The following is a 14,740-nucleotide window of genomic DNA, read 5'->3' on the forward strand; positions in this document are numbered from 1 at the left end:
TGGTGAAGAGCCAGGAGAGGGCGCCATGGGGGCTGGGACTGGACCCAGAGGAGGTGGTGATAGAGGCCACCTTGGGGAGGTGCAGGGGGTGCGGACAGGGAGGGAGCAAGGGTTCCCTGTGTGACAGGCACGTTGCATGTGAAGTCCAGGAAGTCAAGGGCGGAAGGATGGACAGGGAAGCAAATGGTGCAGCATGTCAGGATGCCTCGTGCAAGGACCGCAGTCGGAGGGACCCGCACCAGCATAGGTGACGTCGTATTTCTGAGAGAGACAGAGGATACTTAGGCTCTGTACTTGATTTACAAAAACCAAAACGTGGTTCTTGCAGTTTGTCAAGCCCTTTGGTAACGCGGGGGAGCTGACCCCTCCCCCCACCTGTGGTTGAATTACCCTGGTTCGTCCCATGGTCTGATTTGTCCATCTTCACTCTCCTCTGATTATATGACTGTTTATTATTCTCTAGCATTTACTGCTGGCACCATCTGATGTGGCAGGCTGGGGGATTTTCATCAAAGATCCTGTACAGAAAAATGAATTCATCTCGGAATACTGTGGAGAGGTAAGGCAGAGCCGTCCAGTTACAGACAGAGGGATGCTCACGGGCGTCATCTGTACTCACTTTGCTTTGGACTGATTTTCATTGGGCAAGTCCGTTGGGTCTGATTAGAAGTGAATTTAAAATGCCTTTTCAGCTTGGGCTTGTGGGTTTGGTTTGTTTGGAAGTTAAGCTACATGGCTTCAGTCCTTGTCACAGTTAGCTTTTATCACCTGGGGACAAGGGGGAGAACAAGAGCTTTAAAATGAGGAGTCTGTCCTACTTAATCCACAGCCTCGTTGATAAGGACCTAAGTTAGGAAGAACCCTGGGGCTGGCTTCATTGTGCGATTAACCCACCCGGTTTGTATTTTGTACTGAGTAAAAAGACTTTCGTTCATCACTTTCTCCAAGCATAGTTACTTTAAATGTGGAAGCATTCAATATTTCTAAGTTAGAGTCCTTAAAATATCACTATTTTTGACAAAGAGAGAAACTGGCCACAGTGACCCTCTGTTGAGCATCCTCAAGGTCCCAACTGTTCCTCATGAGCTGGTACACTGTGTTCTCCTACCAGGCTCACCTGTTGCAAAACAACCTCCCCCGTGTCCTTCCTTTTAGATTATTTCTCAAGATGAAGCAGACAGAAGAGGGAAAGTATATGATAAATACATGTGCAGCTTTCTCTTCAACTTGAACAATGGTATGTTGATGAATTAGAGTGCATTTGGTTCCCGGGTTGCACGGGCCCTTCTGGTGGCTTGAGTATCAGAAGTGACGTTAGGGGCCCCCAGTGTCTGCAGTGTTGGATGGAGCCCTGGCCTGGGCTAAGGAATGGGCTGTTTGCTGGGAAGCCAGCCAGGTTGGATGAGTGAGTGTAACTTGGGGGGCGGAGATGGAGGCTCCCTGACTGAGCCTTAGGGGGTTCTGTGTGCAGGGAGAGATCGCTGCCCCGGCCCCGGGCCGTTCCTTGGCTTCACTGCCTGGCTCTCCTCTCGTGCCCCTCTTGCCACAGGTACCAGTCGGCTGGGCCCACCTCCTCCAGTTAGTGCCTCTGACCTGGGAAGGGTGTGGAGCACGGCCTCGTGAAGCATCTCCACAACGTCCCTGGGGGTCCTCAGAGGACAGTGAGGGTAAAGGGCGCTGCGTGTGCAGATGCTGATCCTGGGTGGAAAACTTCTGGTGTAGTCGGGTCACTGCTGGGAGTGTGCACTTCACACCCAAGCTATTCAGGGGGCCTTCTCAGCTGAAGCAGGTAGAGTGGGTTCTTTCATGAATGTGCTCCATAAGTGGTAATAATGAAAAAAACTAATATCATTTAAAATGTGAAGGGAAGAATTTAGTTAGGTTTTATGTTTTGCCATGCTTTGGTCAGTAACACGTATTTATAGCCGATGTAACTGTCTGGAATCAGTGATGAATTCTTACCTAGAGAACATTTTCTTCCAAATGTCATTTCATACTAGGTGAAGTTGGTTGAGTGATTTGCTTTTTCAGGCAAACCCTGAAGAAGTATAACCAGTTGTATTTCCAGACTCACCATAACTGTGTGTGTATTCATCTGTATAGCTGAAAGTGTTTACTGGATTGTGCTTATTTTTTCTCTCTAGATTTTGTGGTGGATGCAACCCGCAAGGGTAACAAAATTCGTTTTGCAAATCACTCAGTAAATCCAAACTGCTATGCAAAAGGTAGGTGTCCCCGGAGGTGGAGCTGCTGCAGGTTGACCTGAGTGGTTCTGGGTTGACACTTGTTACGTGAACGGTCAGCAACTCTCCTGGGCCGACTTCACTGACCCCGGCGTCTCTCTCTGCAGTGATGATGGTTAACGGCGATCACAGGATAGGGATTTTTGCTAAGAGAGCCATCCAGACTGGTGAAGAGCTGTTTTTTGATTACAGGTTGGTAACAGGACATTTCTAGAGTCATCAAGGGCTTTTTCTCTCTGGTCCAGCTCCAGGCTGGGGCTTCTGTCGTTAGAGGGACAGAGTTCTGGTCGTTATTTGTCACGGGCGGTGGTGGGAGTTTGGTAACGTAGTTTCCATCATACAAGTAATGCTTTAATATAAGTCAAAAAAAAATGTAGAAAGCTCCATTTTTACCTTTGGGGTCCTTTCTGTGGGAAAAGGCATGCCAGCCGTCAGGGTGCTGAGCTGAGGCACTCGGCTGGCAGTTTCTACTGTCAGTCAACCTCTGGGGGATAAACTGACAAGTTCTATAATTTTTATTTAAATGCACTCAGGTGACTGTCTAGTTAAACGAATCCTGTGGCTGAATGTACATCCCATCCGGAAGCTGTTTCTTGAGTGCTGAGTTGTTGTAAACTAGGGCCCGTGTGTAGCCACTTTCAGCGGCAAACTGCGGCACAGCTGAAGGCGAGATCTACCCAGATCTTTAGTGGGAGGTTACGAAGCCGTAGCCCCCCTAGCTCTGAGTGAGGGGCAGCTGGTAGACCTTCCTTTGGGTGCGCTGTAGGTTCCAGCTGGCGGGGGAGGTCGCAGGTGCCTCGCCTCTTCTGGCCTCTGTCCTGTTCTTTCTTCAAGGGGGGGGGCAGGGCGTGACCAGCTCTGGCTGCTCCTGGGCCCTGCTGACTAAGGGCCCAAGTCAGGGCCCTGCCGCGTCGCAGTTACTTTGCCTTCCCCGTGTTAGGCCTAAACAAACACTGCGCTGCGGGCCTGCCTTCGCCGGCGGTTGGGTTCAGGGGCACAGGGCTGGCTGGGGAGAGAACTGGGGAAGGGTTGTACTACCAGTTCCGTCCACTTTGCACCTGGAATTGGCTCAGTGATGCAGCTGTGTAACAGGATGCGTGTGTGCTTTTCCTTGTGGACGTGTGAGTGCAACACACTCAGCTAAGCAGACTTGGTTGTCTTGGCGCTCACCCCGGGCTGGAGGGTGCTCACCCCTTTTCCTTGCTGTTTGTTTCAGATACAGCCAGGCTGACGCCCTCAAGTACGTGGGCATCGAAAGAGAAATGGAAATCCCTTGACGTCTGCTACCTCCCCCCTTCTCCTCTTGGAACAGCTGCCTTAGCTTCAGGAACCTCGAGTACTGTGGGCGATTTAGAAAAAGAAAATGCAGTTTGAAATTCTGAATTTGCTAAGTACTGTAAGAATAATTTATAGTAATGAATTTTAAAATCAACTTTTTATTGCCTTCTCACCAGCTGCAAAGTGTTTTGTACCAGTGAATTTTTGCAATAATGCAGTGTGGTACATTTTTCAACTTTGAATAAAGAATACTTGAACTTCTCCTGGTCGTTGTCATCTGTCACACAGCTTCCCCAGCTGACTTTAGAAGACGACGACTGAGTCTAATGGGAAAAACGTTTAACTCCTTTGGTTTTCCAGTAGCCATCCTACTGAAATCTTGGTTTCACTAATACTGCCTGCCTATTTATTAGGCAAGTTAATACCAAATATGACAAATATATGCCTACATATAAACATACTACTACTAATACACGTTACAATTTAATAAGGGACTCACTGCTGGCATCTGAGACCAGGGTGGGGCGCGTCCCCGGCTGCTGAGAGGCCTGCAGCTACGTACCCTCTAAGCCTCGTTCTCCACGTGAAACAACAGACAGCTGGACGAAGTGACTTCTGAGAACCGATCTAGCTCTAAATCCCACGAGTCTAGAGACAGCCCTTCAGAGATACGACGGGGATATAGCCAGACTAGGTTCATACCTCCTTGAAGAAGTAATAAAAGAGAACACCCTCTTACGTCCCAAGGAGGTGGCGCCGCTCCTCGGGCCAGGCGGCGGTGGCACAGTGACGCCGTCGTGGTGGGAGAGCCCCGACGGCTGTCGTCAGCCCGGGCGTGTAGCTGCCTCTTCTAGAGTTCGGTAAATTTTCATTGATTTATAACGTGGTAATGGTTAACGGGAAGCTGAGTCAAAACTCACCTTCCTCTGCAGTTAGTTAGTTACACAAACGCTGAGAAGACTGGTTTCCACCGCGTCCGTGCACAAGCCAATAGCCACCTGAGTCCTGGCATACAGCTCATGGGCCCCTTGGCTTTGGCAGCGAAGAGACCCGGCCTTGGGGGCTAGTCTCGTGTGTCATCCGTGTCTTCTCTGCCACCCTGCTGGGATGTCCTGTCCCCACGCCCCACCCAGGAAGCGGGACCTGCACTCGGCCGCCTGTCACTGACCTGTTCACGGAGGGTCACCCCGCGTTTGCCTGATCACCGCATCCCGCCCTTGGCGCTCAGCCCCAGCGGAGCCCGTCTGTTCCCTGCTGCACGTGGGCCTGTTCAGGACGCCCCAGGGATGACTTGCCCCCCGCAACAGCAGCTACTGACAGAGCTCGTTCCAGCCCCAACTTTTCTACTGTGTGTAGCTCCCAACCTGTCCCCAGACGCCAACACCGGGAGGTGGGTCCTTGAGTTCAGGTAGGTTCTGCTCGTTTAATACACCAGAGACCCAAATGCAGCAGAAAGGCAGCAGTTGTACTGATGGACGGCAGTCCTTGCGAGCACCAGCTGGTGTGTATTCTCGGTGCTGGTGTGTATTCTCGGTGCACAGCAGGCTTTGTACCCTGATTTGCAATGTACCTCCAGTAACCTACCCACTGACCTCGTGGACACGGAGATTCTGACCAGAAACACTGTTGACATGCAGCCACGGCTACATCCCATGTGATCAAGAGCATCCTTAGGTCCAGGCAGCTTTAGATTTTCCTTTATCTGTAATGGGGGAAAAAAGCACAGAGCTTGAAACAATGTATTAAAATACCCAGTTAACAGAGAAAATTGGCAAAAGCTAAGTACACGCTTTTCTCCCTTCCCCTTGCTCCCCTCACCGAGGTGGTAATTGACTTTGTATGTGGGTAAGCCTGGTGGTTAGTTCCCTACCAGGGAAAACAGACACCCAAGTAGGATGAGATGAGTGTAACGAGTTATCACAAGATACGGATACGTTTCAAAGAGTTTCCATGGTTTAGGAATACCACCCACTGTTCACTGAGGATAAAGAACCCGACAACAGGCTGCCCAGCTGGTCGGTGTCTGTGGTCCCGAAGCTTTCCCCCTGATGGTCATGAGGGCCCACATGTCTGACCGCAGTCCTGATGTCCAAATACAGGCAGCACCTCAGCCTCAGAGTAAACTGCCTCAGGCAAATCTGAAGGCGCCATGACAACACCGTTCCATGTGTCAAAATTCTCTTCAATATTCTGTAATTTATAAAAAATTTATCTACCTGGAAACTGCTTCCTTTTTTTTTTTTTTTTTTTGGCTGTGCTGGGTGACATACAGGATCTTAGTTCCTCCAGCCAGGGATCGAACCCATGCCCCCTGCGGTGGGAGCGTGGAGTCCTAACCCCTGGACTGCCGGGGAAGTCCCGCTAATTATTATTATTATTATTATTATTTTTTGTGGTACGCGGGCCTCTCACTGTTGTGGCCTCTCCCGTTGCAGAGCAACAGGCTCCGGACGCGCAGGCTCAGCGGCCATGGCTCACGGGCCCAGCCGCTCCGCGGCATGTGGGATCTTCCTGGACCGGGGCACGAACCCATGTCCCCTGCATCGGCAGGTGGACTCTCAACCACTGTGCCACCAGGGAAGCCCCCGCTAATTATTTTTTGATATTGTCTGAATTATTCACCCTCCAGCCTTCATTGAATCCAGTCAGTGACTCAAAAGTCCCGATTTCCACCTCTGCCCCCCGCACCCGCCAAAAGTCAACTAACATCGTGTAATTTTGATTTGCAGATGGGTCGTCAAGAGGGATTTCACATGTGGACGTTTTGAAGAACGTAAGTATTCTGCCGGAAGTTGTATGAGCTTTGGGCTCTTACTGGAATAAGCTCAAATAAATGCTTGCTTGTTCCTCCGACCTGTTACAAACAATTCCAGTGACGGGTGTATGTAACACCTGGTATTAGAAATGGTCCAATACATCAAATCCACACAGCTTTCTGTATGTGAACCGCACCTCCAGAAAGAGGTTTTAAAAAACCATCCACACTCACCTATTATGACCAAGTCACTGTGCTGCCACGGGAGATGAAATTCATGTATATAAAATCAAACCACCCAGACAAATTATTGCCATCCCTAAAAAAAAAAAAATAAAGAAAAATTGTCTTCATTAGAAGGGGGATTCAGTTCAAATGGGTCATCAGCATGTTGGATTTTTTTCATCTGGGTGTGGTAAAATCTTAAATTTCTTTCAAAGGAAAATTAGATACCTCAACAAATAGGTAGGCCATCTTAAAATGCTCAGTCAGTAAAAATATTTTAAATTCAGGTGCCTCTTGGTCCCGCATCTCATTCTCCCTGCACCTGTTACTTAGGCCTGTACTTTGGTGTCCCTGGCTGCTTCTCACAAAGGCACTGCTGGGTGACCGCCTGGCACTTTGCATTAACGCAGACGTGAGGTCCAAGAGCCCAGCCCAGGAGAGAGAGGCTCCTGGCGGTGGGGCCCCACCTTGCCTGCTCCCCTCCCAGGCGAGAGGAAATGGTTCCCTCAGACCACGGTACCACAGTGATAGCCTGGAACATGGTTTCCCTTCAACCGACCAAGTCCTGTGGGTTCTGCCAGGGCTGTCATCCACCATCCCTCCCCCAGGGCATGGACTTCCTGTAGCAACTGTGCATCAAACAGCTTTCAGAAGGCCTGGGCATTTGTCCCACAGTAGATTCGGAAGATACTTACTATTGAAGTTATCCTGAAAAATGCAGGAACCTCAGTTCTCGTGGCTTGTATTTGGAGGCCCCGGCCATCCTTGTAAGGCTAGGATATGGTTTAGGGAATAGAGGCACAAAGTCTTGAGCTGCTTTTTATTCCACACCCATTAAATAGGACAGTTACCAAGTGTGAGGGGGTGGGCAGGTATAGGTACTGAATCTGAGAATGGGAGGGAACCACCCAATCACCTACCGTCAGTCCGCCTTTGCTCACAGATATCCTAGGTCTTACCAAAGGCACTCTTCATCCTGGAGGAACTCAAGAGACAGCAGCAAAATCTCATTAAAATTTACCTTCCCACTCTCGATGAGACTCAGACACAAGCTGGGCAGCTGGCTCCGTGGTGGTTACTTACAGCACGTTAGTCGCGGAGGCGGATGGACTGTTGAGAGAAGCAGAGCTGTGGTCCCAGCCAGGACTCGTGGGCAGTTAGGTCGTCCTCGGAGCCCCAGGGCACTGCAGGATCTGGGGGGAGGGACGGTCCCCTGGGGTGGTGGCAATGCTCTTTGCCTGGTTCATGCACTGAGAATCTTTTATGATTGTTTGAAAAAGAAGAATGTACTAGAAAAACAAAGAGTGGACACCATTACACAAGTGCTTAGTCTATTACTACTACTCCTTTTAATAACGTGTTTAACTTTTAATTTTTTAAAACTAACCTGTTAGGTGCCAGATTGGTCCAAGAAACTGTAAGGACTTAGCTTTGGCATCTTCCTCTGGCCCTGCTCTTGGAACCTGGCCTCCGGGCAGGTAGGGACCGCACAGGTGTTGACAAGCATGTTCACGTCTCACATCACGGGAGTTGCCTGTGGTTTATGGGGACCACGAAGCCCCTGAGACTGAGCCTTCCCCGGGGCCTCTGCTCCCACCTCCCGTTCCTTCTGTCCTCGGGCCGGGAAGTGACCGCCTGGGGGCTGAGTGACAGTGGTACATCGCCAACCCCATGACTGCGGACGAGGAGTGACTGTCCTTCGAACAACAGGTCGGAAGCAGGAGGCGCTGGTGGCAGACACAGTCCCCAAGCCGCACTCGTGACCAGCGCCCGGGAACAGGGGCCACTCTTCCCGCGGGAGGTGTCGGGATGACCCCGTCCAGCCTTGCAAGTGTCCACAGAGAAGCCATGGGAGGCGCTGAGGCCTGGGAGCTGCTGTTCAGTCGCTGGAGGAAATCGCGGGGCTGAGCACAAGCGTCGAGGAGAAAAAGACGATAAAGGGCTTAAGATGGGAAGAGCTTACAAAGGCCAATCTCAGGAGGGCAGCCCTTGGGACCTCAGGAAGACACTGGGAATACCCGTTTGCACAATCATTATGTCTTTTATTTACATATAGAAATTAGTAAAACTTAAAACAAAACCAAATGCGACTTGTACAGAAATCCTTTAATTTTCTTTATTTTCACACATTAAAAAATGAAACACACTATACAAATGGTTTTTCATAGCGGATTACACGTGGGTCCATTCAGACCTGCTCTCCAGGCGCTGCCGGCCTCCGAAGGGCCGCCCGGCCGGCCGCTGTCATTCACGTGGCCAATGGGTTGATTCGGATGCAGAAGCATGCAGCCCTCAGTGAGGAAGGTTCCATCCCCTCTGGTCTTAAATTAGCTTAAATGGCGTTGGTGTCCGTTATTTACAGACGTGAAGTGTGGCGATCCTGAGCAGTTCTCATCGCCCTGAGCCCGCAATGGGAGCCTGGGCCTCGGGCTGAGCAGGAGGTCCGCGTGGCGCCGCCGCCGCCGCCGCCACCACCGCCTCGTCTCCATCCTTCCCACGGGACGAGGGGCTGCGCCGCGGTCAGACCCCTCCAGGAGGGTTAGGCCAGGTAACTGTAGGTGTCCTTTTCACCATCCACTCGCTCCAAATATTCCTTCTCAATCAGAATGTCAATGCATTTCTGGGTACCATTTTTAGAAGAGGAAGAGGTAGTGAAAGGGAAAGAAAAACATGTTCAGGGTCAGAACGGAGACGGACCCCCCTCCATCCTTGGGGCACTGCCGCCTCCCCGCCCGGAGCCCCGCCCCCGCGGCTCCTGTCACTCCAGCCGCACCCGCCCCGCGGTACCTGCCGCCCAGTTTCTGTTTGAAATGACCGCAACCAGAAACGAGCCGCGAGTGTGTCCAGGGGCCGCGGGCCACCCAGGGGACCCGGAGCAACGAGCCACATCCATGGAGACCGCCGCGGGAGGGCGGGACTCTCAAAGACCCTCGGGGCAGAGTTCAAGGCGGCAAAGTGCTTTCCGGCGTAGGACACACGCGAGGGCGTAGGACACACGCGTGGCGGTGGTGACACCAGGGCGTGGCTACCGGCCCGGAGGGAGCGCGAGGCTCGCTCTCGTCTGGGGCAGCTGTTCGCTTTGCCAGGATCAGCAAGCTGAATGCTGAGGATTTTGCCCTTCTCTGTGTACGTGCTTCAGTAAAAAGTTGAAAAATGCATCCTATTTTCTTTTGCAGAACCTATTATACATGACTAAGCCAAGTTCCTTCTTCGCGACACAGCAATCAATCTCGTTTGGTTACCTCTTTTGGCTTCTGAAATGTAATCTGAATGCTTCTGCTATGTAATTCTTGTACCTTAATTACTGGGACCCGAGGCTTGAACCTTGAGGACAGCTGGGTCAGCACTTCTCCAAGTAACTGCTGGTGCTTCAGAACCTTCCTCATTTTCATAATTCTCACAATAGCCGCCTGTGTGATCAAGGAAAGAAAAATAAATGTGTTTAACAGAGTTATAAGAACTTAGCCGTAGTAATTAAGAACTAGCAGCAAGGCTGCCAAATATGCAGAGGACTACAATTTCCTAACAGGCGACAAGCACACTGCAGCTCAGAGCGGGCAGGGGGCCAACTCCATCTACTTAAGTTTCAGCGCCAACACAACAAACATTAAAATGTTTTGGTCTTATGAACAGCAATTTTAGCCATTTAACCCAAGTAGAAAACACTTTTAAAATGAGAAAAAGTTCAGTCTTCGAAGCCACGGAGGCCGCCTGACCCTGCACTAAACAACTTTCCCTCCCTCCCATCTTAGTAACTCACCACATGTATTTGCTCCCATCTATTTCATCGATTATTCCATCTACTCCATCCAGAACCATCCATCATCCTGGCCACCACTCCCAAGTCACAGGACACACAGCCCAGAGGAAGCGCCACCCCAGCTGCGGCGGCCACCTCCCCCGCGAGGGGACAGGCACCCAGTGTCACCTGGATCAGAAGCTTGCGATCTTCCTCAATGTTTTTGTGTGTGGTTTCTTGTTCCTGCTTCTGTTCCGTTTTCATTGGCACATTGATGTTAACCCTTAATTTCTTACTGTCAAGAAAATCGAGGAAACCAATCACTATTGTTTTTAAAAGGCACGCAGTAAAGGCTTCTTTCTGTTTTCAATCTTTAAGAGGTGCTTCGCTCCCTGGACGGAGGGTGGAGAGTGTGACTGACCATCTCCCGCCTCCCTGCCACAGTCATCTCTCTGAAAGGCCCCTAGTTCTCCGCAGGGTGGGTTCCTGCTCTGCCAGCAGCAGGACGTCTGTATTGCAGGAAATTCAGTTCCTTAACCTGCTCTCCCAAACTCTGTCAAGTGAAATAAAATCAAGACACTGGGACACAGAGGTCCAAACTTTCTAGGCGAGCCATTTAAGGAGACTTATTTATTTGCCAATAGAAGAAAAACCCCAAAACTGAAAGAGTCAAATGGAGACCCACCCAGGATGGGTCAGAGGGAATCAGAGGCCCCTGTCAAAGGCCTGCCAGGCGTGGCACCGTGCTCACAGCCCCCCATCTGAGGTGACACCGGTAAGTGCACTGGGGGTCAGGGGACAAGTCTATGGCCTAGGACCGTCTACTTCTTAGATTTTCCTTACTTTTTATAACCAAGATATAATTTTATTAAGGTATCTGGCTTCAATTCCACCTCATCAACATTTGCATTTTCGTCTTCCAAGACCTATAAGAAAACAACTGTTACTACGTAATCTCAGGAAAAGGCTTTCTTCTAGCTTAACATAAAAAGTACACAAACATACCAATAGCTTCGACTTCAATAAAATCTGTAGGACTTGTGCCAAAATGTCCTGCAATTAAAGAGAAAAGAGAAAATGCATTTTTCTTTGTAATAAGAACCACAGCCCCAGTCCCACAGTCCATTCTTCTATGGAAAAATAATGGTCACTTAAGTAGAATATGCTCGGAGGAAAAAGAGGGATGGTGCCTCATAGAGGGTCCCCAAACCTACTCCTAAAAGTGAAATCAACCCCTTTCTGCTCTTGATCACCCAGTATTAAAAACTGACAATTCTACTACAAATATTAGAAATCGTGCATAACTGATTTCTTTGACTAAATCTTCTTAGATGCCTGACAGCGCATCTTGAACACCGATCACCGCAAAGAATGAGCAGAGGGAGTGTCATGGGCCCGGACACTGTGGACAACACCGTCTGCTCACAAACAGAATGGGGATGGTGCCCGCCACCCTGCTGCTGACCCACCTTTGGTGAACTCTAAGCCCGTCGTGTGGCCACCTGAGAGTGGGTGGTCAACTGTTTCTCAGCTCTCCTTTAGCTCCACAGCTTCCTGATCCCATGGAATCGGACAGTCACCAGGCCGCTCACATGCGCAGCCCCTCCTCCCCTGGACGGAAAGGGCCGCGCCCCTGCATAAGGGAAGCCCATCCTGGTCAAGGAGAGCTGGAGAGGCCTCTAGCGTGGTGACTGGCCCAGAGTCCAGAGCAGGATGAGGACGCTGCTGGCCACGCCCGGGGCACGGATGCGGAGGCTGCCTTCCTGAGCCTGACTGACTCCTATTGTGGAGGGCAGGGGAGGGGTCAGCCCCCCACGGGGAGCCGGCTCTGCACTAAAAACTGGCTCAGGGGCTGGTGGGGAGCTCAGCTCCGAAAAGCGGGTCCCCGACCGAGGGCAGAGCCCCACACCAGGGTCTGGGGGCAACCTAAGCCTCCACCCTAACTGAAGCCTCCTCCTTCCGGTGAGGAGTGAGGAATGAAGAATGCTCCTACGTGCAGAGAAGCAGATTGGTTTTGTTATTAGAAACTGAGAATGTATTCTGGACTAACTTGAAGCAGGACTCAAAAATAAATGACTTTCCTAATTCACATTCTATGAGGCCAGTAACTAGCCCGACACCAAAACCAGACAAAATCGTCAAAAGAAAATGGCAGACCAATTTCCTATGAATAAAGATGGAAAAATCCTCAAGAAAATTCCAGCAAACATATAAATTCCAGCAGCATATAAAAAGCATTATATACCATGACCAAGTGGTATTTATCCCAAGAATGCAAGTGTGATTCAACATTAAAAAAAAAAAAAAAACAATCAACATAATGCACCATTATTAATTGACAAAAAGCACAGTTATCTCAATGCAGTAGAAAAAGCATTTAAACAGAATCCAACACTCTTTAAACTAGGAATAGAAGGGAATTTCTTCAGTCTAGTAAGTAGCATCTAAGAATAACTTAAGTGACTCTAAGGCTTCCCCCAAGATCAGGAACAAGACAAGGATGCCCGTTCTTACCACTTCTATTCAACAATGTACTGCGAATTCTATCCAAAGCAATTAGGCAAGAAAAATAAATAAAAGGCATTCAAATAGGAAAAGTAAGTAGTAAACTATCTGCATCTGCAGATGACATGGCCACATATTAAAAAAGCCCTGAAGTATCCACACAAAAAGTATTAGAATAAATGAGTTCAGCAAGGTTGCAGGATACAAGTTCGATACGTAATTATATTTCTACACACCAGCAATGAACAAACAATTCCATTAACAATAGCATCAAAATAAAATACTTAGGAATAAATTTAACCAAAGAAGTGTAAAGGCTTGCATAATGAAAACTATCAATATGAGACAGAGTTTAAAAAGAATAAAAGACAGTCTGAATAAATGGAAAGACATCCATGTTCACAGAAGACGATATTGTTAGGATGGCAATTCTCCTTCCAAAGCAATCTACAGATTTAATACACTCCCCATCACAGTTCCAACTGCCTTTTCTGCAGAAACGGACAAGCTGATTCTGAAACTTATATGGACCCAGAATAGCCGACACAATCTTGAAAAAGAACGAAGTTGGATGTCGCAATTCCAAAACTTACTATAAAACAACAGTAACCAAGAAAATGTGGTACTGGCATAAGAATAGACATTTAGATCAGTGGAAAAGAATTAAGAATCCAGAAAGAAACCCATACATCTATGGCCAATTGATTCTGACAGGTTGCTAGTACGAACCAATAGGGAAAAAACATGTACAAAAATATCCAATCACTATTGTACACCTGAAGCTAATGTATTAATTTATACTTCAATAAAAAGTCAGGGCTTCCCTGGTGGCGCAGTGGTTGAGAATCCGTCTGCCAATGCAGGGGACACGGGTTCAATCCCCTGTGGGTCCTGGAAGACCCCACATGCCACGGAGCAACTAAGCCCATGTGCCACAACTACCGAGCCTGCGCTCTAGAGCCCGCTAGCCACAACTACTGAGCCCGTGTGCCACAACTACTGAAGCCCACACGCCTAGAGCCCATGCTCGGCAACAAGAGAAGCCACCGCAATGAGAAGCTCCACACTGCAATGAAGAGTAGCCCCCGCTCGCCGCAACTAGAGAAAAGCCCGCGCGCAGCAACGAAGACCCAATGCAGCCAAAAATGAATAAATAAATGTATATATATATATAAAGTCAACTATACTTCAATAAAAAGAAAAAAACAGGGAAAGAATAATCTCTGACCTTGGATTAGGTAATGGTTCCTTAGATATGACACCAAAAGCACAATCAATAGAAGACAAATAAAGTGGACTTTCATCAAATTTAAAACGGTGAGTGTGTGATTAAGAAAATGAAAACCCAGAGAACAAGAGAAAATATTTGTAAACCACGTATCTGAAAAGGGTCTACTATGCAGAATATATGAAGAATTCTTACAACTCAACAAAAAAGACAAATAACCCAATTAAAAAGGGGCATAAACGTCATGAGTTGTCAGGGAAAAAATACAAATCATCACAGTGCGGCACTACTCCATACCCACTAGGATGCGTATAATTAAAAAGAAAAGGATAACAAGTAATGTTGGCAAAAGGATGTGGAGAACACGGACCCTCATACAATACTGGTGAGAACACAAGCTGGTGTAGCCACTGTGGAACAGTCTGGCCGTTCCTTCAAGAGAGAAATAGAAGTTATCATGACTCAGCAATTCCGCATCTAGATTTATACCCAAGAGAACTGAGAATACGTTCATACAAAGAGTTGAAAGGTGGAAACAACCCAAATGTCCATCAACTAATGAATGGATAGACATAAAGGTGGTCCATCCATATACTGGAACATATTTCGGCCATAAAAAGAGGATGAAATACAGATACGTGATCTCACGTGAATAAGCCCTGAAAACATTATGCCCCAGTGAAAGAAGGCAGACACAAAAAGCCACGTGTCGTATTATTCCATTTATGACATGTCCAGAGCAGGCAAATCGAGGGGGGGGGGGGGGG

The 14,740-nt window shown here is 48.7% G+C and overlaps 2 protein-coding genes across 9 annotated transcripts in view; one reads left to right on the forward strand and one right to left on the reverse strand.

The window, feature by feature from the left end:
- Positions 1 to 3,789, forward strand: part of EZH2 (enhancer of zeste 2 polycomb repressive complex 2 subunit) — a 64,316-nt gene extending 60,527 nt beyond the window's left edge. For 2 of the 7 annotated variants that reach the window (XM_007469863.1, XM_007469864.1), the window contains exons 15-19: positions 464 to 559; positions 1,156 to 1,237; positions 2,145 to 2,225; positions 2,351 to 2,435; positions 3,460 to 3,789. In XM_007469863.1, coding sequence (XP_007469925.1) covers positions 464 to 559; positions 1,156 to 1,237; positions 2,145 to 2,225; positions 2,351 to 2,435; positions 3,460 to 3,520 — 405 coding nt within the window. In that variant the 3' untranslated portion in view covers positions 3,521 to 3,789. The remainder of the gene's footprint in view (positions 1 to 463; positions 560 to 1,155; positions 1,238 to 2,144; positions 2,226 to 2,350; positions 2,436 to 3,459) is intronic. The other 5 variants (XM_007469859.1, XM_007469860.1, XM_007469865.1 and 2 more) reach the window with 3 other exon arrangements.
- Positions 3,790 to 8,522: 4,733 nt separating this feature from the next.
- The window catches only part of CUL1 (cullin 1), a 111,242-nt gene continuing 105,024 nt past the window's right edge, over positions 8,523 to 14,740 (reverse strand). For both annotated transcript variants that reach the window (XM_007469867.1, XM_007469866.1), the window contains exons 18-22: positions 11,246 to 11,293; positions 11,084 to 11,166; positions 10,430 to 10,535; positions 9,798 to 9,911; positions 8,523 to 9,121 (exon numbers count right to left, since the gene is read on the reverse strand). In XM_007469867.1, coding sequence (XP_007469929.1) covers positions 9,041 to 9,121; positions 9,798 to 9,911; positions 10,430 to 10,535; positions 11,084 to 11,166; positions 11,246 to 11,293 — 432 coding nt within the window. In that variant the 3' untranslated portion in view covers positions 8,523 to 9,040. The remainder of the gene's footprint in view (positions 9,122 to 9,797; positions 9,912 to 10,429; positions 10,536 to 11,083; positions 11,167 to 11,245; positions 11,294 to 14,740) is intronic.

This window comes from Lipotes vexillifer, unplaced genomic scaffold (genome assembly GCF_000442215.2).
Source record: "Lipotes vexillifer unplaced genomic scaffold, Lipotes_vexillifer_v1.1 scaffold472, whole genome shotgun sequence".
Classification (NCBI taxonomy): Eukaryota; Metazoa; Chordata; class Mammalia; order Artiodactyla; family Lipotidae; genus Lipotes; species Lipotes vexillifer.